This window comes from Vigna umbellata, chromosome 4 (genome assembly GCF_029865625.1).
Source record: "Vigna umbellata cultivar VRB3 chromosome 4, Vumbellata_1.0, whole genome shotgun sequence".
In the NCBI taxonomy this organism is placed as follows: domain Eukaryota; kingdom Viridiplantae; phylum Streptophyta; class Magnoliopsida; order Fabales; family Fabaceae; genus Vigna; species Vigna umbellata.
In genome coordinates, this window is record NC_142168.1 from 11,400,358 (window position 1) to 11,427,940 (window position 27,583).

At 37.3% G+C, this 27,583-nt stretch overlaps 1 protein-coding gene and 1 pseudogene across 7 annotated transcripts in view; one reads left to right on the forward strand and one right to left on the reverse strand.

The window, feature by feature from the left end:
* The window catches only part of LOC148199227 (importin beta-like SAD2), a 66,910-nt gene that overhangs the window by 564 nt on the left and 38,763 nt on the right, over window positions 1-27,583 (forward strand). For 2 of the 7 annotated variants that reach the window (XM_088111764.1, XM_088111765.1), the window contains exons 2-14: window positions 158-290; window positions 380-467; window positions 689-832; window positions 1,534-1,696; window positions 3,220-3,404; window positions 3,499-3,672; window positions 5,681-5,826; window positions 5,902-6,025; window positions 6,094-6,274; window positions 6,893-7,052; window positions 7,140-7,181; window positions 7,288-7,421; window positions 7,545-7,731. In XM_088111764.1, the coding sequence (XP_087967890.1) occupies window positions 158-290; window positions 380-467; window positions 689-832; window positions 1,534-1,696; window positions 3,220-3,404; window positions 3,499-3,672; window positions 5,681-5,826; window positions 5,902-6,025; window positions 6,094-6,274; window positions 6,893-7,052; window positions 7,140-7,181; window positions 7,288-7,421; window positions 7,545-7,731 (1,861 nt within the window). The other 5 variants (XM_088111762.1, XR_015785615.1, XR_015785616.1 and 2 more) reach the window with 5 other exon arrangements.
* On the reverse strand, window positions 26,333-27,508 carry LOC124830542 (receptor-like protein kinase FERONIA; annotated as a pseudogene).

A 27,583-nucleotide genomic window follows, 5' to 3' on the forward strand; every position in this document is an offset into this window, starting at 1 on the left:
TTTTTTAGTCACGACCTTGTTTATGTAGTGAAAAACATCGGACTTTGTTGTCTGTTGGCATGGGCGTCCCGGTTTGCGGTTGTAATTGAATGTGTCAATGTTGCAGTTTGTTGACTTCTTTTAACTTTTATATGCTTGTTGTTGAATTTGCATACAGTTTCAGTATACGCCTCAGCATCTTGTGAGGCTGTTGCAAATCATTGTTGACAACAACGTTGACATAGGTGTACGACAAGTGGCTAGTATTCATTTCAAAAACTTTATTGCGAAAAATTGGTCTCCTCTTGATGGTATGCACTTTTTATCATTGGTGCAAATTAGATAATGAAATGGGATTTTTGCTTATCGCATTCTTTATTTTTGTGGGTTGCTTATGTAGAAACGCAGCAGCAGATTTCACAGAGTGATAAAGATGTGGTGAGAGATCACATTCTGGTCGTTGTAACCCATGTTCCTCCTCTGTTGAGGTATGATTGTTCACCTTTGGTACGTCGTATCTGGTGGCTATTCTTGTATATTTTGATGGGTTGTTTTCTTGCTGTCATGTCTCTCTTTACCTTGTGGGTGATGACAACTAATGAGGATTTAAATTATGTGCCATATTTCTTTCTCTTCTAAAAAACGTTTTGTTTGTGTTTTTTTTTTACAATTCTCCGTTGTCTTGACTTGGCGTTCCTTACGTCTAAAGGGTACAGCTTGGCGAGTGCCTTAAAACAGTTATACGTTGTGATTATCCTGATCAGTGGCCACGTCTTCTTGATTGGGTGAAGCATAACTTACAGGATCAACAAGTCAATGTGTTTGTGCTCCAGATTCTTTCAAGAAAGTTCGAGTAAGTTTGTGACTTCATATCTATTATACCTTAACTGGAAGAACCAGGTTGATGTTCTTACCCAGTTCTGTTGGTGATATTTTCTCACTATTTGGTACTTTGTCTGTTATTATTAATAATTGTACTTCCATACTATATGAAAATACACTTGTTTTGCATGTCGGCTAAATAGTTGTCTGCTTTTCCAGTACCAAAAGAAAAATTAACAAAGAAATGATTAGCAATAATTATTTTTTGAATGTTAATTTCGTGATCATTTTGAGGTGTTGAAGAAAATGAATGAGGATTAAGATATCACCACAAATTTGAGACCTTTCATTAAGTCTGGAAAGGAAAATAGAAAAGACTAGAGTTTACAATGTTTCAAATGGAAGGGACAAACCTCATTCCATGTGTTTTGGCCAGTATGATTATTTTTCTATGTACATTAATAAGAATTGAAGTTTCCATTTCAAAAAACTTGTTGGAGGGGAGACCCTGCTAAAGTTGAGTATGCAGGTTTCACAATGGAGAATATTTACTGGCAAAGCTAATAAATATGCTGTAACGTGGTTAAAATAATTTCCATTTCAAAGTATTTACATTTATGATTTTGCAAGAGCTCATATTTTCAAAAGTACCCTGTGATCCTTAAATAGTGGTCCAGATTCATTAGTCTAGTATGTGTTAGGTTCATACGCTCTTTTATATTTTCTTTTCAGTTTCAAGTCCGTCGAGGAAAGGATCCTAGCTTATCGCATTGTTGACGAGACATTTCCTCATCTTCTCAATATATTTAATGGGCTTGTCCAGATTGTTAATCCATCACTTGAAGTAGCTGATCTAATCAAGCGTATCTGTAAAATATTCTGGTCCTCCATTTTTGTACGCTCTCTCTGTCCTCACATGTATTCTTAAATTAACAAGTTTATTTTATGCATTATGCTGTAGATCAAACCTTGTTCAGATTCATGTTACTTCTATTGATAGCCATTATGTAAAATCTGTGATTATTATTAATTAGGGTGTACAATACATTCTATTTTAGCCCAAGGTGGTCAGGGCTGTCAAATTTGAGGGAGTAAGTGTGTTTGGATTAATGTCTGGAAGTGTTCAGGCATAAGTTTGCATATTTCAAAGCAGTGAAAGGAGAAGCAACTCCCTTGTGCCATTGAAGTTAGTGTGCATAATTTAAATATAACTCTTTTCCGATCACATCTGTTAGGATATTTATCCTATTTTATCATGATTATATTGTGTCTAGGATTACCCTATTTATCATGATTATATTGTATCTAGGGTTACCCTATTTATCATGTACTTTTGTATCAATTTATTTATATAAATAGAAGATTGTGAGAGGGATCAATTAAGCCCTCTAGAATTATTTTACAGTTTAATTCTCAAGTACATCCTTTAGATTGTATTGGACTTTTAGAGTTTACCTAAAACAAAAGTAATAGTTTAGAAAAAGCCTAATCATAGTCTTCGAATTTCAGCTTAAACTCAATTTAGAAAATCGACTTGGATGTGAGTTCTGCCAAAATTTGTAAGCTCTATTTAAAACATAGCTTTATCTGATGTAGAATTAAAGACTACCCTTGAGACCTCAACCAACTATAGCAACCTCCAAAAGAGGTTTTAACAAAGGCAACTGCAATTAAGGTGACTTTCCAATAACCCCCTCTTGCCTAAGGTTAATGGCACGGAGCATGGCTAATGCAAGTGGCTAAGCCATCTTAGAAGTTGGGCTCAACTTTAACTTCATGATTCATGATATCCTTCTCTTAGTCGTCCTACCTTTTTATGAGTTATCCCCTTTAACCTTACTGATAAACTAACTGCAGTTAATCAAATGTTAATTACAATTGATGCGCTGCCTTTCTTTTACAAAGAGCAATGATACCATTTTGTTAAATATTAATTGAAATACATGACACCCTTCTGTTACTTTGGGGTTATGCCTTTTAAGAAAATGACGCTTAATTGTCCACTGTATTTTAGTATCTTTTCATCCCTTGCCATTGGGTTTATATTGCCATTAAATTTAAATAAGCAAAGAATAAAAAGTTATTGTGGGATTGTTATATCTCTAGTATCATGTTTTCCTCTCACGTCAAATATGAGGTGGAGTTAATGTGATCAAAAGTTAGAAGAACAAAAATAGTCAACACTACAGTCCATGCGAACCCTTGTCTAGGAAGTCTTTATTTATGTGTTTGTATCTCAATAAATCTTTGTTTCATTTTTTTTGGTTGATCTGGTCGCTGGGGATAAAATGAAATAAAGGAGAGCATCTTTTACATTTTGAGATAACTTTTTCGGCCACCTCATTTGTTTTGATGCTTCTCACCTCAAATTTCTGATAGTTGACATGTGAAATTATGGATTTTGTTGAATTTATTCAGTTGGAGACTCCTAAGCTGTTGTTTGATCAAAATATCTTCAATGCTTGGATGATGCTTTTTTTAAATATATTGGAGAGACCTGTACCCTCTGAAGGTCAGCCTGTTGATCCTGATCTTAGAAAATCATGGGGTTGGTGGAAGGTCAAGAAATGGACAGTTCACATTCTAGATAGGCTCTACACTCGGTATGTTTAGGTGTAGATTGATTTATATATAAAAGAGTTTTTGCTGTGTGACTTATTCTGAATTTCTATGGTTTTTTAAATTACCACATGACAGTCTTGGAGACTTGAAGCTTCAAAACCCTGAAAACAGAGGCTTTGCCCAAATGTTTCAGAAGCATTACGCTGGGAAAATCTTAGAGCGCCATTTAAATCTATTAAATGTTGTTAGAGTAGGGGGCTATTTACCCGACAGAGTTATCAACTTGATTCTTGAATATCTAACCAACAGGTGGGTATCCTTTGCAGTCTAATTTTTCACCGTGAATCATATTATATATTCGTATTCTAGTCTACTTTAATTAACTGCGTGCCTTTAATTCTGATTAATGCCACACATCATTTAGTAAATGCATTTTCTTTTTGACTTGGTTTGGAGATGCAATATAAAAACCATTATGGTCTCTCCACCTAACAGGATTAGCTTTTAGGATTGTTGGTTCGTGATATTTGAGCTTTTTTGATCTAGGGGTCTAGATTGCTGCCCCCATTCTTCCAATAAAAAAGTTGAAATTCAACAAATGGCAGGTGGTTTTATGTATTATCCATAATTTAAAGAGCTCTTGGCTTAGGGAATGCTGCTACTGAGAAAATTATAAGAACCATTATGTTAAAGAAAACTGAGATTTTCTTGATGGTTCTGGTTCCAAGCCTTTGTAAAACTTGAATAGAGTTTGCCTTAGTTTGATAACTTTGATGTAACTAACATATGATAGCAAAAAGCATTATTATTTAAGGCACACGTGACACTGAATATTGGCAAAGCGGGCTCCATAGTATCATCCACGTCCTTGATATCTAAAGTCAACCATGAATTTAGGAGGAGTCATGAAAGGCAGTAACAAGTGCTTTAGTTTCCTGGTTTTGTGCAGTTTTTGATAGAAAAACAGTATAGCTCTCTTCGTTTTGTAAATTTGTTTGGACAACAAACCTTAAATTAGGTTTAGATGGGCTGCATCTGCCGGAACTTTATTTCAAAACTTTTGTAGACAATGCACAAGAAGTAAAGCTTAAATTTCTTCAATTAGTAGCAGTTCAAACTTACTTTCAATGACAAAAATGACACAATCATAGTCTTGAGGCAATCCTTAAAATAGCATTTATGTATTCTTGGTGAGAGTGGAAGTGGGACAACCAATTAACGCATTAACACCAAGAAGAAACTCTGTTATCAACCAATCTTCAAGGATAAGATTTTTGGATTGAAGTTCATTGCAAAGTTGTTGAGGACTACACATTTGTTTTTGAAAATAAGCAGGAACTTTATCCCAAACTTGATAAGAATTAATGCTACCTAAGACTATAGAAAGAAACGAGTGTGATAATGTTGGTTAGAGTGCGCCAACACCATTTGATCTTGCTGTTAAGTGCTATAGGTGGGATTGATTTTTCCAGCATCATGATCAGCTTCGGTAACAAAACAAAGAGGAAACAATGGATCGATACAAAGTGTTGGAAGACATTGCGGTTTAATACACACAGCAAGAAGTTGGAGTCATCAAGGTTCTTTTAGGTTTTGGGGGAAGCAGCAGAGGATGGGGAGGGAGGAGGAGGAAGATTGCCACACAAGACTGTTAAACAACTGTCCCACATAAATCTGTAAAAACTGCCTCAATGACCTTTACTCATAGAAAATAACTGATGGCTGGCGACAATAGTGGGGGTGTACATAGGATGTGTCGTTATTTTGAAGTTTGTGGTTATTGAAGACTTTTTGTCTCTACAAAGACAGGTGCATTATATTTGTGTGATTTCTGTGTTCTGCATTATATCCTATTTTTTCTCAAATATCAACTGATATTTTATCTGCAATTATAAGCATGTGGTTGGTAAGTTAATACATTATTCCACAGTTGCTACTCATCATAAATTGAGGATTTCGGTGAACTTTTTCAAAAACTCCTATAACATGAGCCTAGTAAACATCAGAGGTCTGGTTTTAAAAAAAAATATTTAAACACTGTGAAAGCCGTTAGACTTCCGATTATATGAGGTGCTCATGTGCTTTATTAGATTTTCAATAAGCTAAAGGAGGAGTAGATGCTTGACATTGGGATAGAGCATCTTTGGTCATTGGTTCTTTATGAATGTATCTTTCTCATTCCCGAATGTCAAATCAGACCAGGAAGAAAGTTGTTATTGTCTATTTGGATAGAAATCATGAGTTGTTGAGTGCTATATTTGGTGCCACTAGATAGCACATACTAATTATTTCTCTGTAATTTTGGCATCACATGCAGTATCTCAAGGAATGGTATGTATACTCTGCTGCAACCACGGCTTGATGTCCTTCTTTTTGAAATAGTGTTCCCCCTTATGTGCTTTAATGATAATGATCAAAAGCTTTGGGATGAAGATCCTCATGAGTATGTAAGGAAAGGCTATGGTAAGTTGCCCTGGTATGGAAACAGTATTTCAATATGCACTGGAATTTCTTATAGCTTCTAATTCTTTGTTACAGATATTATTGAAGATTTGTATAGTCCTAGGAAGGCTTCCATGGATTTTGTGAGTGAATTGGTTCGGAAACGGGGGAAAGAAAATCTTCAAAAATTTATTCAATTTATTGTTGAAATTTTCAGAAGGTAATGGTTTACTGTTACAATGAATAATCTATAATTGGGTGCAATATTTATGATTTGCTGTGCATTAGGTATGATGAAGCTTCTGCAGAGTACAAGCCCTACAGACAGAAAGATGGTGCCCTCCTTGCTATTGGGGCACTCTGTGACAAATTGAAGCAGACTGAGCCGTACAAGTCTGAACTCGAGCGAATTTTAGTGCAACATGTCTTTCCCGAGTTCAGCAGTCCTGTTGGCCACCTTAGGGCTAAGGTACGATTTCCTATTATAGTTGTTATTTTTATCTCCATATATTGCCATGTGATGTAGGACCTTTACCATTCCAGTCTTCTAAAATACAACTGAGCTTTATATATAACCAGGTACTCAACAGCAATGAAAACGAATTTAAGTATACTTGACTAACATTCTTCTTCTATTCATATTTACATACTGTTACCCTCCACCAAAAAAGGATACAATGCTCTCAAGGGTCTTGAGCTTCATGTGGGATTGTAAGAGGAAGATAATATCTGATTAGTCCCGAATGTTTTCTAGATCTGCTTCCAAAGTTACAATAACAGGATCCATACTTCTAAGTATCTCAACTTATGCTTCGTATAATCAGTAGATCTGATCTTATGCAGTGTTGAGTGCTTTATATGGATGCAAAAGGATCACACAACGGGCATATTTGTTTAATGGCCCAATTATCATCCTTACCACGGTTGGAAAGGGTTTTCGGCTTTCATTCACGGTGTTCTAAACTAAATAAATGAAGCATTATTTGCAAATGCATAGGTTTATTTGATTTCGTTTAAGTTATTCTAAAACTTATTCAGATTATGGAGTTATTGTGTAAAGTACAATTTAATTTTGTTTGAAAAACAGGCAGCATGGGTTGCTGGACAGTATGCCCATATTAACTTTTCAGATCAGAACAATTTCCGGAAGGCTTTGCAGTGTGTGGTATCCAGAATGCAGGATTCAGAACTTCCTGTGCGTGTTGATTCCTTTTTTGCTTTGCGCTCTTTTATTGAAGCTTGTAAAGGTGGTTTTTACATTCTCACTATTTTTTGTAATTATTATGAATATTTTTTTTCTATATGCTTATTTTTCTCATGACATGTTTGTGCAGATTTGAATGAAATTCGTCCCATTCTTCCTCAACTCCTGGATGGTATGAGGGTGTGAGAATTTTGTTTCTCTCCAGAATTATTATTTGACTTTCGGAGTAAGTTTTAACCAAGTGAAATTTTACATTGCGAAATTTTGTTTCTCTCCAGATTTCTCTCCAGAGTTTTTCAAACTTATGAATGAGGTTGAGAATGAGGACCTTGTGTTCACATTGGAGACTACTATTGTGGACAAGTTTGGGGAAGAGATGACCCCTTATGCACTTGGGTTGTGCCAAAATTTGGTAATATTTCTTTTCCTTTCACAATTTTCTAGAAATTATTAATTTTTAACAATTTCTAGAAATTTTTAATTTTTAATAATTTCTAGAGGTAATGTCAAAATAACGTTTTATTTTAAATAACAGGCTGCTGCATTTTGGAGGTGTATGAACACTGCAGAAGCTGATGATCCAGGTGCTCTGGCTGTTGTAGGTTGTTTACGTGCTATTAGTACAGTACTTGAATCAGTGAGCAGGCTTCCTCACCTTTTTGTTCAAATTGAGCCAACTTTGCTTCCTATAATTCGCAGAATGTTGACAACTAATGATCAAGGTACCTATCCCCATGCTGCCCTCTCTCTCGTGACAATCTTTGTCCTACATTTTTCTCCAATGTTATTTTGTGTTTTTTATGTGTATATACACTTCTTCTCATTAAGTGTTACAAAAGTTTTGGAGAAGAGAATATCCTGCTTGAACAAGAAAGCATAAGTCTTAGATTAAGATGCAAGCACAAATTCCATATATGAGAGCTTCAAAAGATTACATTGATTCCCAACAAACATACAAGCTTTAGTTCACCATATTTATGGTGAACCTAGATGAACAATAATGAAAGAATGAAAGATAAAACCCTAGAAAGGTGAAGAGGTAGCCTGAGCATCCAAGATCCTCCTTCAAAGGGGTGGAAGAGAGAGTGTTTGCTTCGTTTCTGCCAAAGATACAAACCCTAGGACGTCCTAAAGTTTATATACTATTCTAAAATTACAGAAAATCTAGGCCCAAGCCCATAAGTGTGCCGCTCAGCGGTAAAGTACCGCTCAGCGGTGAGTGCGTGAGTAGTTTCTTCCCCTCAGCGGCCATTTTGCCCCTTAGCGGACCTCCCGTGACTTCCTGAGTGCCGCTCAGCGGTAAACTGCCGCTGAGCGGTAACTTCAGCTTCTCCTTTTGCACTTTTTAATGTCTTTTCTGATTCCATCTCTCTCCTTCTTCACTTCTTTCACTAAATTCACCTTAAAACCTGCACAAAAACACTGAAATCAAGCATAAACCTGTCCAGCTCTCTTATTTATGAAAATATAAATAAAAGCATGATTTCAAGCTAGTTTCTAAGTGTAAAGGTTGCTTTTTATGTCAATTTTAAGCATGAAAATAACAGTTTTTCAACTGTTATCAAAGCACCAGCCGTCCCACTATCAGAAGTGGATCTCCCAATATCAGAAGTGGGTTTCTATTAAATTGCTAATGGAGAGCAGCACTGAGAGGGCCCTTTTTCTTCAATTTGCACCGTCTAAAGAGCACTCAAGGGAAGGAATGCTGGCTTTTAAAAATACTGAGAGGAAGATTTGGTTCTGATTTTCTGGAAGGGTGGAGAGCTTGCTGCAAATCGGTGAAAGGGTGAAGTTTGGAGCTGCTGAAGTGCAAGGAGGTCTTGGATTGCAAATCTGGGAGAGGAGAAGTGGAGAGCTTTTGGAGTTGGAAGGAGATCAAGAACTGCAAATCTTTTGGGAGAAAGATCCAAAGAAGTCTTCAAGAGGTAAGGGGAGCTAGATCTTTTGTTTGATTGTTTAAATATACTGTATTTGATGCAAATATGGGAATTTGGGGATGAAAACTTGAGGTTTCTGGGTTTCTGGGAAACCTGATGCGATTCTGCAGAATTCTGCAGAAACGCGCGCTCGTCCAAACAGTGTTCGACCAAATAGTGGTCGGACAAATTCTGAACGTTCGGTATTTCTTCTGAAAGTTCGCACAAATCAGCCAAATTGGAACGAAAAAATCGTTTACAGACCCCTTGTAAACGATTACGCGAGAAAAAATCCATATTTGTACAGAAAATTCAACTGAGGTAGTCAGTCAGGATAACGTGGGTGACCCCTGTAACATCCCAAAATATAGTAATTACCATAAATCAGAATTAATTACATTTAACAGTAAAACAATGCAGTCTTTACACTAAGATTAAAGTTCAAAAGCCAAAACGCTTCAGTTACAGAATTTAGGGTTAAATATGTTTTTAGTCCCTAAACTATTGGTCGTTTCTGGTTTTCGTCCCTCTTTCAAAGTAAGGTACAATTTGGTCCTCATTCTTTTCGAAACGTTCGTTTTAGTCCTCGGAATTTTGGTTTTAGTCCTCATTTTGTTGCTAAATGAGGACCAAATTTTTAAACGCTGTTAGTTTTCGAGGACTAAAACGAACGTTTTCGGAAAGAATGAGGACCAAATTGTACCTTACTTTGAAAGAGGGACGAAAACCAGAAACGGCCAGTAGTTTAGGGACTAAAAACATATTTAACCCCAGAATTTAATACAGTACTATCAGAATAATAGAAGCTGGGACGAACGGTTTTACAAAATTAATAACCGAACGTCAGAATGAAAGCTAACATCTAAACTTCTAATCTAAACGAGCGGTCTAAGGCTCGGCCTTGACTTCCACTTCAACCAGATTCTCTTCTTCAATCACGTCCTCCAAAGTGGCCTCGCCTTCTGCTCACATCCACACGGATGATCATTGCAAGACAGGACGAACGTACATAGACAATAGACAACACAAGGAAAACGAAAGGGTAAGCTTATGTAATTTAATTCATACATCAACATATACACTTAACATTTCAATTCACACAACATGTAACTTAACATATAACAGCATAATAAATATATAGTACTAGACAGACCGTCCGGACTGTATGAATCTGTGTAGCTACAGGCGTCCTTGCACCCGAGTGGTGTAGTAACTGGGATACACTCAACAGCTGCCACTCGAGGTTAATCCTATCCAAAGTACCCCTAAGGACTAGGACCTCCTGCCATTCCCACGCATGACTACTCTCCTATACGTGAGGATGAGTATCACGGAATATCAGGATGGACTGCCAGCATTAGCAATAACCACAGTCATACTTTACCAATCCAATAGTTCAATATATATGAGTCGTTCCTCCCTGGAACGCTCGTCCAAAATCCATAATCGTATAATCACTCAATATAGTATTCACACTTCAAGTCCTTATAATTTATCATCATTTTCATCTTTAGATGTAAGAGCATAAAATGACGAACGTTCAGTCCTCTACAGAACTAGGACGAACGTCCAAAGAAAGGTAATGAATGAACGAAGAAGTCTATAGCGAACGTTACTATCTAGTCGGTCAGTTAAATGAACTAACCCTTTTGGAGGTACACTGGTACTTAGAGAAAATTTCATCATAAAGACCTTAGACCAGATCTAATGAAAGAAGGAGAGTCAAAAATATTTAGAACTATCTTTGTAGTAATTCGCATATGGAAGACCGATGCCAGTAATTGAACGAACGTGAGGAAAGGTGAATATTATAATACTTGAACGAACGCTATTTATCAAAGTGGGTATTCAATAATACGAGCGCTTGGTATAAGACCGAGCACCACTTATGACGAACGCTAGGTAGATGACCGAGCACCAATTATGACGAACGCTTGGTACAAGACCGAGCGCTACTTAGGACGAACGCTTGCTATAAGACCGAGCGATATTTAGGACGAACGCTTGGTATAAGACCGAGCGCTATTTAGGACAAACGCTTGGTATAAGACCGAGCGCTATTTAGGACGAACGCTTGGTATAAGACCGAGCGCTACTTATCTTAAAGTATAAGAGTATAAAATACTATTATTTAATTTAAAGTATACGGTGCCACTATGATGAGCCGAGCGCTCAAACATAGTATTTCACAAGAGGACGCTCGTTCTCGATCAGATTTCTTTCCGAATGAAAGAATTCCATTCTAAGTCATTTACTAGGAAACCGAACGGTATAAGACCGTACGATGACGAACGTATTTTATCATAGGGAGTAATTTACATTCAGATTTTTCATCTATTACAGATCCCAGATTTCAACATATCAGTTCATACTTTATACTTCATATTAACAATTTATAAACTTTATAACATTCATTCTAATAATTCATATTCAACATCATCATACAGATTTATTTCATACACCATAACTATCCATGTTCATATTCATACATCTCAACCATCATTCATCATGCATTCATACTCATACTGCATACATACATTCATTCATTCATCAACAGACATTCGTTTTCAGCAAACATACAACAATGTAGAATTAAATCCATAAGCTTCCCTTACCCGGATCTATGAGTGAAATGTCCTAATGCAAGGGTTTGGTTCGTCCTCTTACAACGTTCTATCCTCCGATTCACTTAATAACTTTCACTTAATCTAAACATCACAAATCAGAAACAACTCAGACATATAACCCATGCATGCAACCAGAACCTGGTTTCGCATGAAACCTAATAGACGAACGGTTAGAGACGAGAACTTACCAGCTCAGATTCTCAATCTGTTCAGTCCAAAATGACGCTCACGTCTCAGGGATCGTTCCTACGGTTCTGAAACGTGATCGGAGAAGAAGTGTGTGAGTTACAGTAGAGAGAAGGTGGGGGTTCCTAGAGAGAAGATGGAGAAAAATGGAGTCTGAGTTTGGAGGGGAAGAAGATGCGTGCAGGAGAGTGGAAGGGTTTTTCAGAAAATCTATTTTGTTCTCCCCACGCCCACACGAACTTCCGTCTCTCCTGTCGACACCTGCACCCCCCATTACTGACTTCAATTCTTTCCTGGTGACACTTGGCGTGAGTTGTAGAGAGTATGTAAGTGGGTTTTAAATGCAACTGGGCAGGGTTTGATGTAATGATTATGGCTTAACAGGTGGGGTTTTCGGTGCAAGGATTTCTAAGTGGGTTTTTAATGTTTCAGTGTAGTATGTCTGGAAAATTAATGGGATTTGACAGGTGGGGTCAGGGAAATATTTTGCTGATACAGGTAGCTGACTAGGATACGTTTAACTAGGTTCTTACAACCCCCAAGCATTTTATAACAGAATTAACTTCAAAACATTTGTATAACACAATCAACCACATCATAAAACAAGATTAATAGTTCTTAAGGTACACATGATTCACAACAATAATACATTGCAGGTTTTCAATATTACAGTTATCCATTACATAGTTATAATCGTCTTAAAATATTAATATGACAGTTATCCAAAGCCCACTACTGTTTGTCTGGTTGTTTGGACGTTGATGGTTGGTCAGCTGGAGGTACAAATTTGCGGAGGATGTCATCCACATTGAGTTTCTTCTCTGTCCACATAGGGAGTCGAATGACAGGTTTTGGGGTGTCCTTAACGAGGTCAATTGTTGGAGAACAAACATTAGCTGGAAAAACCTTCACTATAGGGCGATGCGTAATATTGAGGTAGTAGTTTTGCGGAGATGTAGCGAAAGGGTGGACCTAAATGTACACACCAAATTAGTGATAGGAACATTGAAAGACAAACAAGATAATTATGCAATTTAAGTACAAAATGGAAGGGTTACAAGATTGAGTACCATAACAGAACCAACTCTGATATTGTCTGCAATTTGAAGATCTTCAAGAACTTTCTTGTGCAAGGAAGCCTTCATCGATGCACTGTTGGGTCCTTCAAACATATAATAAGTTATGAATCTACAATAACATGTACTGTTGTTCAATAAAGGAAAGGCAATAATACCTTAACATTCAACTGCATATCTCCCAACCCATTTGGCTTGCACTCTTTCAATGGAAGTTGACGTTTAGTGATTTTGTGTCTTGGAGGGAGTTGACGTTTTCGAATTTGCCATCCGTGACCAGACCTCCAATGACAAAAAATATATGAAAACATATTAGAACTGGTGAAAGTAATAATTATGTTTGAACCGTGTATTTCATTGACTGTACCGTGATGTTACATTGGACATTGGTGGTACTAGTACATAGGAAGGTTAGAAGAACTGAATCTTACGGGTTTTCAGTTAAAATAACAGTTTAACAGCCTAAAAATTCAAAATATTTTGTATATATATACAAACTAAATTCTTCCCTTCTCGACTCCATTCTCAAGCAAAACACACTCAATGGTAAAAAGTCCTAGAAAAAAGTCAAGGATGGGCACAATCAGAAAGGGAATCAAAAAGCGAGAATATTATGGAGTTCTTAAATGTAATTTTGAACGAAGAAGCATCACTGCCGGGGAGCCCAGCCTCTCTTTCCATTTCCTCCACCGCGACGTTTTCAACTCTAACGAGCTCTCCGCCATGAGCATCTCTTTCCCTTCCCTCCACCGCGGCGTTTCCGACTCTGACCGCCCTCCGGCTTCGGCGCCTCGCACTGCTGCGGAGGGAGGGTCCGGGCTGTCATCCCGGCCGAGTTCCAATTCCGATTGCGGGGAAAGCGCCGCTCCTTCAGTGGTACGGGAAACTTATAAAAAAGTTTTGATTTTTTAACGTTGAAAAAGTTTTGATTTTTTAACGTTGAAATTTGTTTATATTTTTGTGTACAGAGAACATTGATAGATCGCTTCGAAAGACTTCAGTTGGATGATAAAAAAGATTATCTTGAAGATGTCAAGGTTGAGGTCTTTGAAAAGACCATCACCTTGACTTGTGTGTGGAAAAAGCGCGGAGCTCAAAATAAAGTCTTTTATAAGTTTCAAGAAATATTACATATAATCTCTTTTTTTTTAGTTTCAAGAAAGATTACATATAATCTCTCTCTTTATTGTAGTTTCAAGAAAGATTACATATAATCTCTTTCTTTTTTGTATCATCTTTTTTGAATGTTTCTTTACTCAATTTATATCCACATTCCCATCGCAATTCAATGAATGTTTCTTTTGTTTGGAAGCACAGGGTACAGAAAAAAACCCTTTAATCTCATTTATTGCTTTTAGTTATTCATTATATTTAAATTTAATTAGGAATAGTTCTTTGTTTAGTTAAATTACATGCATCATGCAGAACTTATTTTAGTGAATCTTATAATACATGACTTTGAGTTCTGATCAATATGCAAAAGAGTAGTTCGAATTCAGACGTTGAAATTGAAGTAAATTATTTATTTCAATTTCAACGTCTGAATTCGAACTACTCTTTTGCATATTGATCAGAACTCAAAGTCATGTATTATAAGATTCACTAAAATAAGTTCTGCATGATGCATGTAATTTAACTAAACAAAGAACTATTCCTAATTAAATTTAAATATAATGAATAACTAAAAGCAATAAATGAGATTAAAGGGTTTTTTTCTGTACCCTGTGCTTCCAAACAAAAGAAACATTCATTGAATTGCGATGGGAATGTGGATATAAATTGAGTAAAGAAACATTCAAAAAAGATGATACAAAAAAGAAAGAGATTATATGTAATCTTTCTTGAAACTACAATAAAGAGAGAGATTATATGTAATCTTTCTTGAAACTAAAAAAAAAGAGATTATATGTAATATTTCTTGAAACTTATAAAAGACTTTATTTTGAGCTCCGCGCTTTTTCCACACACAAGTCAAGGTGATGGTCTTTTCAAAGACCTCAACCTTGACATCTTCAAGATAATCTTTTTTATCATCCAACTGAAGTCTTTCGAAGCGATCTATCAATGTTCTCTGTACACAAAAATATAAACAAATTTCAACGTTAAAAAATCAAAACTTTTTCAACGTTAAAAAATCAAAACTTTTTTATAAGTTTCCCGTACCACTGAAGGAGCGGCGCTTTCCCCGCAATCGGAATTGGAACTCGGCCGGGATGACAGCCCGGACCCTCCCTCCGCAGCAGTGCGAGGCGCCGAAGCCGGAGGGCGGTCAGAGTCGGAAACGCCGCGGTGGAGGGAAGGGAAAGAGATGCTCATGGCGGAGAGCTCGTTAGAGTTGAAAACGTCGCGGTGGAGGAAATGGAAAGAGAGGCTGGGCTCCCCGGCAGTGATGCTTCTTCGTTCAAAATTACATTTAAGAACTCCATAATATTCTCGCTTTTTGATTCCCTTTCTGATTGTGCCCATCCTTGACTTTTTTCTAGGACTTTTTACCATTGAGTGTGTTTTGCTTGAGAATGGAGTCGAGAAGGGAAGAATTTAGTTTGTATATATATACAAAATATTTTGAATTTTTAGGCTGTTAAACTGTTATTTTAACTGAAAACCCGTAAGATTCAGTTCTTCTAACCTTCCTATGTACTAGTACCACCAATGTCCAATGTAACATCACGGTACAGTCAATGAAATACACGGTTCAAACATAATTATTACTTTCACCCGTTCTAATCTGTTTTCATATACTTGTTGTCATTGGAGGTCTGGTCACGGATGGCAAATTCGAAAACGTCAACTCCCTCCAAGACGCAAAATCACTAGAGGTCCTTCCATTTGTTGCTTGCATATTGAAAGAGTGCAAGCCAAATGGGTTGGTAGATATGCAGTTGACTGTTAAGGTATTATTGCCTTTCCTTTATTGAACAACAGTTCATGTTATTGTAGATTCATAACTTATTATATGTTTGAAGGACCCAACTGCCACGATGAAGGTTTCCTTGCACAAGAAAGTTCTTGAAGATCCTCAAATTGCAGACAATATCGGAGTTGGTTCTGTTATGCTACTCAATCTTGTAACCTTTCCATTTTGTACTTAAATTGCATAATTATCTTGTTTGTCTTTCAATGTTCCTATCACTAATTTGGTGTGTACATTTAGGTCCACCCTTTCTCTACATGTCCGCAAAACTACTACCTCAATATTACGCATCGCTCTATAGTGAAGGTTTTTCTAGCTAATGTTTGTCCTCCAACAATTGACCTCGTTAAGGACACCCCAAAACCTGTCATTCGACTCCCTATGTGGGCAGAGAAGAAACTCAATGTGGATGACATCCTCCGCAAATTTGTACTTCCAGCTGACCAACCATCAACGTCCAAACAACCAGACAACCAGTAGTGGGCTTTGGATAACTGTCATATTAATATTTTAAGACGATTATAACTATGTAATGTATAACTGTAATATTGAAAACCTGCAATGTATTATTGTTGTGAATCATGTGTACCTTAAGAACTATTAATCTTGTTCTATGATGTGGTTGATTGTGTTATACAAATGTTTTGAAGTTAATTTTGTTATAAAATGCTTGGGGGTCACCCACGTTATCCTGACTGACTACCTCAGTTGAACTTTCTGTACAAATATGGATTTTCTCTCGCGTAATCGTTTACAAGGGGTCTGTAAACGATTACAGCAGTGTATTTTGAGCAGCATCACTCAGCCCTTGCACACATTGCTCCCCCCACTCAGATTGGGTTCTTCCACATTGCTTGGGGTCACCTAACATCACCCCCCACCATCTACCAACACTCAAACACCTACACCTTCACAGACACATGTGCAGATGTCACTGAAAAATACTGGTTTGGTCACTGGTCACCCACGTTATCCTGACTGACTACCTGAGTTGAACTTTGTGTACAAATATGGATTTTCTCTCGCGTAATCGTTTACCAGGGGGGTGTAAACGATTACAGCAATGTATTTTGAGCAGCATCACTCAGCCCTTGCACACATTGCTCCCCCACTCAGATTGGGTTCTTCCACACATCTTGGGGTCACCTAATATCACCCCCCACCATCTACCAACACTCAAACACCTCCACCTTCACAGACACATGTGCAGATGTCACTGAAAAATACTGGTTTGGTCACTAGTCACCCACGTGATGCTGACTGACTACCTGAGTTGAACTTTCTGTACAAATATGGATTTTCTCTCGCGTAATCGTTTACCAGGGGGGTGTAAACGATTACAGCAGTGTATTTTGAGCAGCATCACTCAACCCTTGCACACATTGCTCCCCCCACTCAGATTGGGTTCTTCCACACATCTTGGGGTCACCTAACATCACCCCCCACCATCTACCAACACTCAAACACCTCCACCTTCACAGACACATGTGCAGATGTCACTCAAAAATACTGGTTTTGTCACTGGTCACCCACGTGATGCTGTTCAGTTGAACTTTCTGTACAAATATGGATTTTCTCTCGCGTAATCGTTTACAAGGGGTCTGTAAACGATTACAACACCCTCTTTTGTGTACAAAACACACAGTATTGTCCCGTAACTCTTTACTAACCCAGTGTGAACGATTATAATTTCCTTTTTTCACCACCCGAACTCAGAACTTCGTCAACTCCCTTGCAATAACCACCCTTAATTTCACTTATTAAACCTTCGCTTACTATTCAAATACTTATTACAAAGGTGCGTCATTTTTTCAATAAAACATTTATTCCTTAAAACAAACACAACGTCAAAACAATTGAATTCAAATTCCAACCAATAATCTTATTACATAAACAATGTCTACATTATCAACTTCCATTATGTACATATATAAACATGTTGTGTTACAAGAACAAATTTTTTCATGGGTAACCAATCCTAAAAAATGCCATATAGCTCTATGGCTTCCATTCGTCTTATGTTCTCGTTGTCCAGGATCCAGTCACATACATACTACTTTCTGATCCCAAGCAGGTCCTCCTGAAACCAACAACTTCCCCATTACAAACCAACACATGTGATAATCTTAACAAACACAATTGCTACTTACGGTTGTATATTGAGGCATGCTTTTTCCGTTGTATTTGTCATCTCCATCCCAAATTTCCATTGCTTTCAACATTATCACTCCACAATCATGCCTTAAATAATATAGCCACCACATTAAATTAATGATCAACATTTATTGAACACAACACAATATAATACAGCAGTACAATTCAAAAAACTTACAAGTTTGGTTGGGATGAGATATTTGCTTGTTTAACAGTCAAAGGAGCAATACTACCTTCCGGTCTATTCATCAACAGGCAAAAAAACAGTGCCATATTTTCAGCCTAGAAGTAAACAATTACAAAAAAAGCTTCAACAATACGGTGTAATCTAACAATCACAGGGTCATCAACAATGAAAAGTGTAGAATCTTACAACAACTGTGTCTATCCTTTTCCGGTCTCTGATCCCCTTACCCAATGAGTCAATCACAAATATCTCTAATGAACTCAATTTCATTGAATAACACCACCAGTGATCATCGTGGACAAATGGCATAAACAACTACAAACAGTCAAAAAAATATCAATAACGCATTTCCGACCCAAAACTACATAAATATTGCACATTAAAGGTTACTCACAAAGTCAGCTGTTAAGTCCAAAATGATCGCAACGAAGATAACTGTTATAGTTATGAAGCGTGAATACATGACGATTTTGGGGACGTTTCCTATAATCTGTAAGAATATGGTGCTGTGGACAATTTCAAAATCATCAATCAAAAATCAATCAAAAAAACTTTATTCATCTTCATCAAAAATACAATATCAAATTTTATTTACCGAGTATAATGGACTAAAATGAATCCTCTTAACAACACCGCACAACCTTTTCTCAAAGTACATAAACATGGTACAAGCAAATAACACCACCTACACAATCAAAAAATTCCACTTTACTAACATCAACTACAACATCAAACACAAAGAAATGTAAGAATACTAACCATGTTATCAATGTATTTCATCAGGGCCAAAGTGTAAAATGAAGTCGTGCTCAAGGTTTGCCCAATTATCTCGCTTGCAACCCTAAACATATAAATATTAGTCAATCACATTGAAAACAGATTGGCCAACCACAGCTACAATTCACACCAAATACCTGTATATAGTGATCTCTCTGACGCTTACTACTCTATACAATTGGTCTACATCAACAGTGGTCCTTGGATCCCCACCAAAACTGCGCAATGGGGGGATAACCAATGGGACGACCTCAGGTTGGACTTCATCACCATCATCGTCGATTTCAATACAAACTGTAACATCCCAAAATACAGTTATAACCATAAATCAGAATTAATTACAATTAACAGTCACATAATGCAGTCTTACAATAAAGATAGGATTCAAAAGCCAAAAAGCTTTAATTACAGAATTCCATACAGTAATGCAGAAATACTATAAGTTTGGGACGAACGGTTTTACAAAAACAATTAACCGAACGTCAAAATAAAAGCTAACATCTAAACTTCTAACATGAACGAGCGTTCTAAGGCTCGGCTTTTACTTCCACTTCAACCAGATTTTCTTCTTCAATAATATCCTCCAAAGTGGCCTCGCCTTCTGCTCACATCCACACGGATGATCATTGCAACGACAGGACGAACGTACATAGACAATAGACAACACAAGGAAAAACGAAAGGGTAAGCTTATGTAATTTAATTCATACATCAACATATACATTTAACATTTCAATTCACACAACATGTAACTTAGCATATAACATCATGAGAAATATATAGTACTAGACAGACCGTCCGGACTGTATGAATCTGTGTAGCTACAGGCGTCCTTGCACCCGAGTGATGTAGTAACTGGGATACACTCAACAGCTGCCACTCGAGGTTAGCCCTATCCAAAGTACCCCTAAGGACTAGGACCTCCTGCCGTTCCCACACATGACCTACCCCCTCTACGTGAGGATGAGTACTCACGGAACATGAGGATGGACTGCCAGCATTAGCATAACCACAGTCATACTTTACCAAAATTCCATATTCAATATATGAGTCGTTCCTCCCTGGAACGCTCGTCCAAAATCCATAATCGTACATCCAATCAATATAATGTTCACCTTTTAAAACTTTATACTTTATTATCATTTTCATCTTTAGTTTCAAATACCTAAAATAACGAACGTTCAGTCCTCTGAAGGATGAGAACGAACGTTAAAGACGAGATTTAGAAGGACTCGTTGCCAATCAGAATAAGTCGACACATGATTATTTGACGAACGTCATTGCTACTCGAATCAGTTGAATGAACTGACTCTAGAGTGATACAATCAATATTCAGAATAATTTAAGTACCAAGACTCTAGGCCGAATCCAATTGGATAAAGATACAACAAGACGAGTAATTAATTATAGGCTTAATTACCTACTTAGTCCCTATGTTAGGAGGTAATTTTCTGTTTAGTACCCAGTTTTAAAAATGTAGGTATTTGGTACCTATGTTTTGAAATTTGTATCAATTCAATCCTATCCAGTTAACGGCGTTATAATTGATGCGAGAAATTAAGGACGTTAATGATAGCCTGGGTGGAATAGCTATCAAATGTTTGAATGCATCTTCATTAACGTCCTTAATTTCTCGCATCAATTATAACGCCGTTAACTGGATAGGATTGAATTGATACAAATTTCAAAACATAGGTACCAAATGCCTACATTTTTAAAACCGGGTACTAAACAGAAAATTACCTCCTAAGATGGGAACTAAGTAGGTAATTAAGCCTTAATTATACTGAGAACCATTCGTTTAAAGGGATCGACTGCCAGTCAATGACCGAACGCGATAATATACATTTACTAAATATTTGGACGAACGCTATTTACGTGCATTTAGAAATCAAAGGTAAGGACGAGCGTTCGGTATAAGACCGAACACTACTTAGGACGAACTATGCTACTCATTCGTTTGGCTTGAGAAGTGTGACATCCCAAAAATACAGTATTTAAACCATAGAATTAGAAAATCACATTTAATAATTCATTACAGTTTTCCAACTTGAAACGAAACGAACGAACGCTCAAGGACGAACGTCCTTGAGTACAGTTACATCAATAGAGAACGAACGCGCAAAAGTACAGTCTTTCCACTAATGAACGAACGTACAAGGACGAACGTCCTTTCAGAAGAGTTTACGAATTTAAGAACCGAGCGTACACTAAAACTGACCGAACGGCTTACACGGAAATTACCGAACGGTCGCTCATAATCAAAATAAAAGCATAAGGTGGTCGAACGACCACTCTATCAAACACCAACACTACTAGCCGAGCGTCTCACTGCTCGGTCTTCACTTCAACTTCGACCAGATTCTCTTCGTCCAGTGCTTCTTCCAAACGCTCGTCTCCCTCTGCTCACATCCACACGGATGATCATTGCAACGACAGGACGAACGTACAAAACGAGACAACACAAGGAAAAACGCAGGGTAAGCTTATGTAATTTAACTCATGCATCAACATATAATTCACGTAAACAATTTATCATACATGCACATTTCAACGCACGCAAACATAACGCTCAATACACGACTGACCGTCCGGACTGTATGAATTCTGCGTAGTTACAGGCGTTCATGCACCCGGGTGGTGTGATAACTGGCATCCTCATCAGTTGCCACCCGAGGTTAATCCATCCGTCCAAAGTACCCCTAAGGACGAGGACCTCCTGCCGTTCCCACGCATGACGTGCGCCCTCTACTTGAGGACGATCACTCACGGAACATCAGGATCGAACAGGCAGCATTAACTTCCCACAGTCATACTTTACAAATTCCAACATTCATCTGAGTCGTTCCTACCCGGAACGCTCGTTCAATAATCATAACTTTCATTCTATCTCATAAATTCTCAATCATTCACTATTCATCATTCCATATTCATTTATGAGTCGTTCCTACCCGGAACGCTCGTTCAAAAGTCACAACTTTCTTTCCATCTCATATATTCCTCAACATTTATCATTTATCATTTTATATTCATTTTCATCATTACTTCGAAGACCATCAAAAATCGAACTTTCTGCCCCCAATAAGACCGAGGACGAACGCTGTGAACGAGACCGAAAGACGCTCGTTCGGATCAGAGTACGAACGTCAGAATTTCAGTTACGTACGGGATGAGCTGAATAATATACTGTTCATTGGACGAACGTTATTTACCTTGAGAATCAGTTTAAGGAACTGACACTCGTGAATATTCCGGGAATAATTTAAGGGTAGAGGCCCTAGGCCGAATACATCGAACGCGAACATTTCAAGACTTCAAAGAAACGTTTTTATAAAAATTCTCATACTGAAATCCACTTCCAGTCAATGACCGAACGTAGCAAATCTAAAGTTGGACGTACGCTATTTCGATATGACTAATTTTATAAGGATGAGTACAAGCGCTCAGTATCAGACCGAGCACCATTTTGAGCGAGCGCTCAGTATAAAATAGAGCACTATTTTGAGCGAGCGCTCAATATAAGACCGAGCCCCTTTTTAGGACGAGCGCTCAGTATAAAACCGAGCACTCTTTAGGACGAGCGCTCAGTATAATACCGAGCACCCTTTTGGGACGAGCTCAGTATAAAACCGAGCACCCTTTAGGACGATCGTTTAGTGTGAGACCGAACGTTAATAACCTTAAAATAATAGATTTCGAGAAATATTCTAAGGGCTGTTAAGATAGTGTTTACGAACGGGAAATATACTATTCATATATATATATATATATATATATATATATATATATATATTTACGAAAGAATGGAGTTTATCAAACATACCAGATACAACAGTGCTTGGTCGAACGCTCAAGGAAAGTATTTTAGCACAAGGACGCTCGTCCTCAACAAGGGATCTTTCCAAATGAACGAGTCCCATTTTGACCATGTTAAATAAGGAAACCGAACGGTTAAAGACCGTTCAGCACGAACGTATGTTATCACGAGAACTCTTGTTTAATCCTTTTACATTCCAGTTCATTTTTCAACATGCAAATCTCATAGTTTCATATGTTCATATCAACATCAGCTTCCACATTTCATACAAATCATCTCATGTAAATTCATATATCTCATTTCACCAAAATAACGAACGTTCATGTACTTCAGTAAATCAAATATCATGCATTATACTCATACAATCAAATAACGAACGTTCATACCATTCACTCATATCATCCATCATGCATTATTTTCATGCAGCTAAATAACGAACGTTCACACAACATACATCAAACCAGTTAAATTAAATAAGCTTCCCTTACCTCTTAGATGACCGAACGTCCACAGACGCACAACACTCTTCTCCACTACAGTTTCCCCCGCTCGTCAACGCTTGTTAAACCAAACTACAATGAACGAGCCCCGACACCAAAACAGATCTAATCATTTCTAAGAAGGATGACGAACGTACGAACTCAGAACTGAGTTTGCATGCATGGAAAACGAACGACAGAGAGCGGGGAATGGTCTTACCAGTCCAGCTTCGCCAACCGAACGGTTCCTCTAGAAGCTCTTGACGCCGAGCGTCCTTCTACGGTGCTGGAATACTCAACGGAGGAGATTAAACAATGGTTTCCTTAGAGAGAAGGTTCAGAGAACTTAGAGAGAAGGAGAGGATGGTTCTCTTCAGAAACGAGAATGAGGGTGTGCGCAGAGAGTGGAGAATAAGTTCTGAAACTCTCAGATTTTGCCTCCCACTGCCTGTCGAACGCACGTTTACAGCCTGGCAGACACATGCTTTCCACCTCTGGTTTTCTGACAGCCCATACCGAACGGTCGTCCACTCCCAGGCGGACACGTGCATTCCACTACCAGTTTCCACTACCGGTTCTGATTGCCCAAGCCGGACGTCCAATCTGCGGTCGCCACGTGTTTTCCACTTCAGATTCCATACTGCCCATACCGTGCGACAACTGGCGTCCGTTAGTGGATGTCAGGCGCTGCTGTCGCCCATGTGCGTCGCTGAGGTGGCTCGTTCTGCGCTCGCCACGTAGACTCCACCGAACGCTCGTTTTTTTTTTTTTTTTTTTTTTTTTTTTTTTTTTTTTTCGAGGCCTGACAAGAAGAATATTAGGGTTGGCTCGCCAAAATAAGATCCCCTAAAGTTTTTAACAAGGCTGTGTTCATTTCTCACCAAGCATTCATTTCAGATATTGTTTGCTCTAGTTCAAAGACTGGGACCTGCATATGAAAGTCTGACTTAGTCAAAATGAGAATAAGCAGTTGGAAAAGTTCAAAGACTTTTATTTCTAGAAATGTTTATAGAGAAATTCATCCAACCCAATATGGCCGTAGAAAAATTAGGTAGATTCACCTGGTGATATAGTTAGTGACGGTAAAAAGGGCCCGACAGATTAAAATTCTTTGCACAAATTCTAACCCTTTTCTTTATTTAATAACTTCAATTTTTTAACATTTTCACATACCTTGCCAATGTTATTGACCTCACTTGCTATACAATCAAAAACTGTACACATCATTCAGTTTTCGTCGTCACAAGATAATTACACCGTTATGTTTTTAACGTCCTAAACCAAAATGACCATTTTGAATTGTTTTTAACGAGATATATTACTAAATTTTTTTAAAAGATAAGACAACTTTGAATAAAATGTTCAAAACTAGAGACCAAATAATATATTAAACCTTAAAACAATTAGAAAACAACTCGTTTCAACCCTTTCAGCTTGAAATAAGCCTGCCAGTTTGACGTTAGCTTGTTTTCATGTAAAAAATAAAAAATTCCAGCCCATTTACATATGATATTAAATGACAAAAAAAAAAAACAAGCAGGCCAACCTCGTAGCCTAACAGTGGGTCTGTTAGGATAAAATTAAATATCAAGGTTTATTTGCAATTCCGTTTCTAGTTTTTGTTGTTTGGTAGTTGTTTAGTTTTTTTGTATAATATACTCAATTAGTATTATTCGGTTAGTGTTGGTCAATATTATTTAATTAGTGTTCACAACAATATAATAGCCTATAGAATTCAAAGAAAATACACAAAGTTACAATTTAGATTATACGTATCTGACATTATTTCCCAACAAATTGGTATTTGTTCCTGAGTAACTGAGTGAAAAAATAGAGAGCAAGTTTGCTTGAGTGTTTGAGGAAGAGATAGTGAGATAGCTAATCTTGTAAACGATATGTTCATGTCGTAGTTGACGAAGAAAGTCAACTATGATAACTGAAGTCTGTAGATAAAGACTCTTATTGGATATCAAAACGTGTGGAATGTTGTTTAGAATGAGTACCAAGAATTGGCGGAAGATGAAGAACAGACGATTGCCCATATTTCTATGAGAAAATGCGAGGAAAGGACAAATTGGATTTGTACATATTGTACATAGTTGTGGACAAGTTCGGCTTTGAGAAGATAGCAAAAGCTACATCTTCAAGAGAAGTGTGTGATATCTTGGAGAAGACATACAGAGGGATGACCATATTAAGCAAGTCCAACTTCAAACTCTCATAAGCGAGTTTGAAAACTTTGAAGATAAAAGAGAGAAAACGAGTAGTCGAGTACATAACTCGAATGGAGACCGTGACAAATCAATCGACAGAAATGAAGAGACAATGTCTGTCAGCCGAGTTATGAGAAGATCTTCAAGTCATTGATAAACGACTTAAGAACCTAATTTACACCATTAATGAATCCAAGGATTTGTAATTGCTCTTAGTTAAAGAGCTTGTCGGATCAAACACTCGAAAGACTATACAAATTTATATCGCACTCGAAAGACTAAAGTCTATGTTTGCGATGTCCATGCTTGTGAATGTAGTGAGCATATTACACTTCCATGGCTTGTGGCCTACTTGTATTTTGAACCCTTCGTAAGATTGAGGAACTTTTCTGGAATGAAGTAAAATTTTTCTGCTTGTCTTTTAGTGTTCTGGCTAATGACCTTATATATAGTTGGGATGTCAACTGAACAAGAGATTGGATTGTGTGAAATATAAATTCTCCAACACTTTATAGCCTGAAAATGCAAGGAGTTTATGTTATTGTTATGCAGAGAGAACAATTTATAGCCTGAAAATGCAAGGAGTTTCTATCTTTACTAGTATCTAGCACACGATTATTGTGACAGCTTCTGTTAAAATAAAAAATGTTGGAAGCTACATAAGTATCTAAATTCTGAGCTAATTTCAGCTTAATGTAACTATTTTTTACTAAAAATATTATTCTAACTTTATTCTGGTGGACCTAGTCTCTTACATTTCTTGACTATCATATATAGTAATATAACTAATATAAAGGATAAATAAAATATAAAACAGACAATAATTAAAATTAAAAAATGAAAAAGAAAGAAAGAGACAATAATTAATAATGTAACTTTGTTAAAAGAAAAAAGAAAAACTAGAATATCCTTCTTTCTGGCGAAAAAAAAACATATTGTATTAAAAAAAGAGAAAAAACAAGAGTAACCTTAAAATAATCTCTTCTTTTAACCACTAAACCTATATAACAAAGTAGCCACCAAATTAAATTTCACGAACTTCTCTTCTCACAACACATTCTGTTTCACTTGCATGGGAATAATAGTTTTGGACAATAATATATAATCGCGGTTGGAGTTTGTGATATCTGCTTGTTCCTGCATCGACAGAGCGTGCTCAAGTTGCACCTCGATTTCACCCATTGTAGGTCGCTCATCTGCTTCATACTTCAAGCAATTCACCATGACATCTACAAACACTTGCCAACAATCTGGTGCAATCTTTCCTTTGATAATAGGATCAATTTTCTCCTCAACAGGATTCTCCAGAAGTTCTTTCTCAGAGAGGGTTATTAAATGATACGTCCTCCTGCACACCACTACCAGTAGAACCAAACCAAAGGAGAAAACATCCCATTTATCTGTGATGGTACCATCCATGACATACTCTGTGGCCATATAGATCCAAGAACCTATAAGAAAAATTATTAGCTTAGTTTAACCCACAAAAATAAATTCATTGCTCGTAAAACAAAACAAAAATTACCTATAGCATGCTCTACATTGATTTGTTTCTACTTTGACTTAAAGCGTGATCCCTGCACGCTAACACCAAAACCAGAGAGTTTTGGCTCCATGTGGTCATCCAAAAGGATGCTACTAGGACCGAGTGTACAGTGAAAGATGGAACGCTTGGCTCCAGTGTGAAGGTAGTGTAGTCCACTTGCTACTCCTATACATATCCGTAGCCTCTTCTTCCATGATAGTTCAGCATCTTGCAGGTGTTGATCTAGAGACCCATTGGACATGTACTCGTATACAAGAATCTTCTCATTTTCGTGGTTGCAGAATCCTGAGAGACACACATCTGGGGTGACGAAGCTGGCATAACAATTCTATTTCCTTGTTAAACGCTTCGCATCCTTGATCGTTAAATCGCTTTATTGCGACCGCTTAATCAGAAGCACCATTATGCTGTAGATAGCCTTTATATACTTCACTGAACATTCCATTTCCTATTACTCTGTTTAGATCGAAGTTATTGGTGGCTTTTCTTAGATCGGCGAGAGAAAATTGATGGCACAGCTCTTGTATCACTGTTAAAAACTGTCTCAGAGATGAGTCTGTATTCGATGTGGGCTTCCAACAGGACATACCCAAACAACTGAGAAACATAGTTCCAAAATGTGCATATTGTCACCGAGATGAACTCGTGTCACCAAAACATTTCAGAAACATTGTTCCACAGCT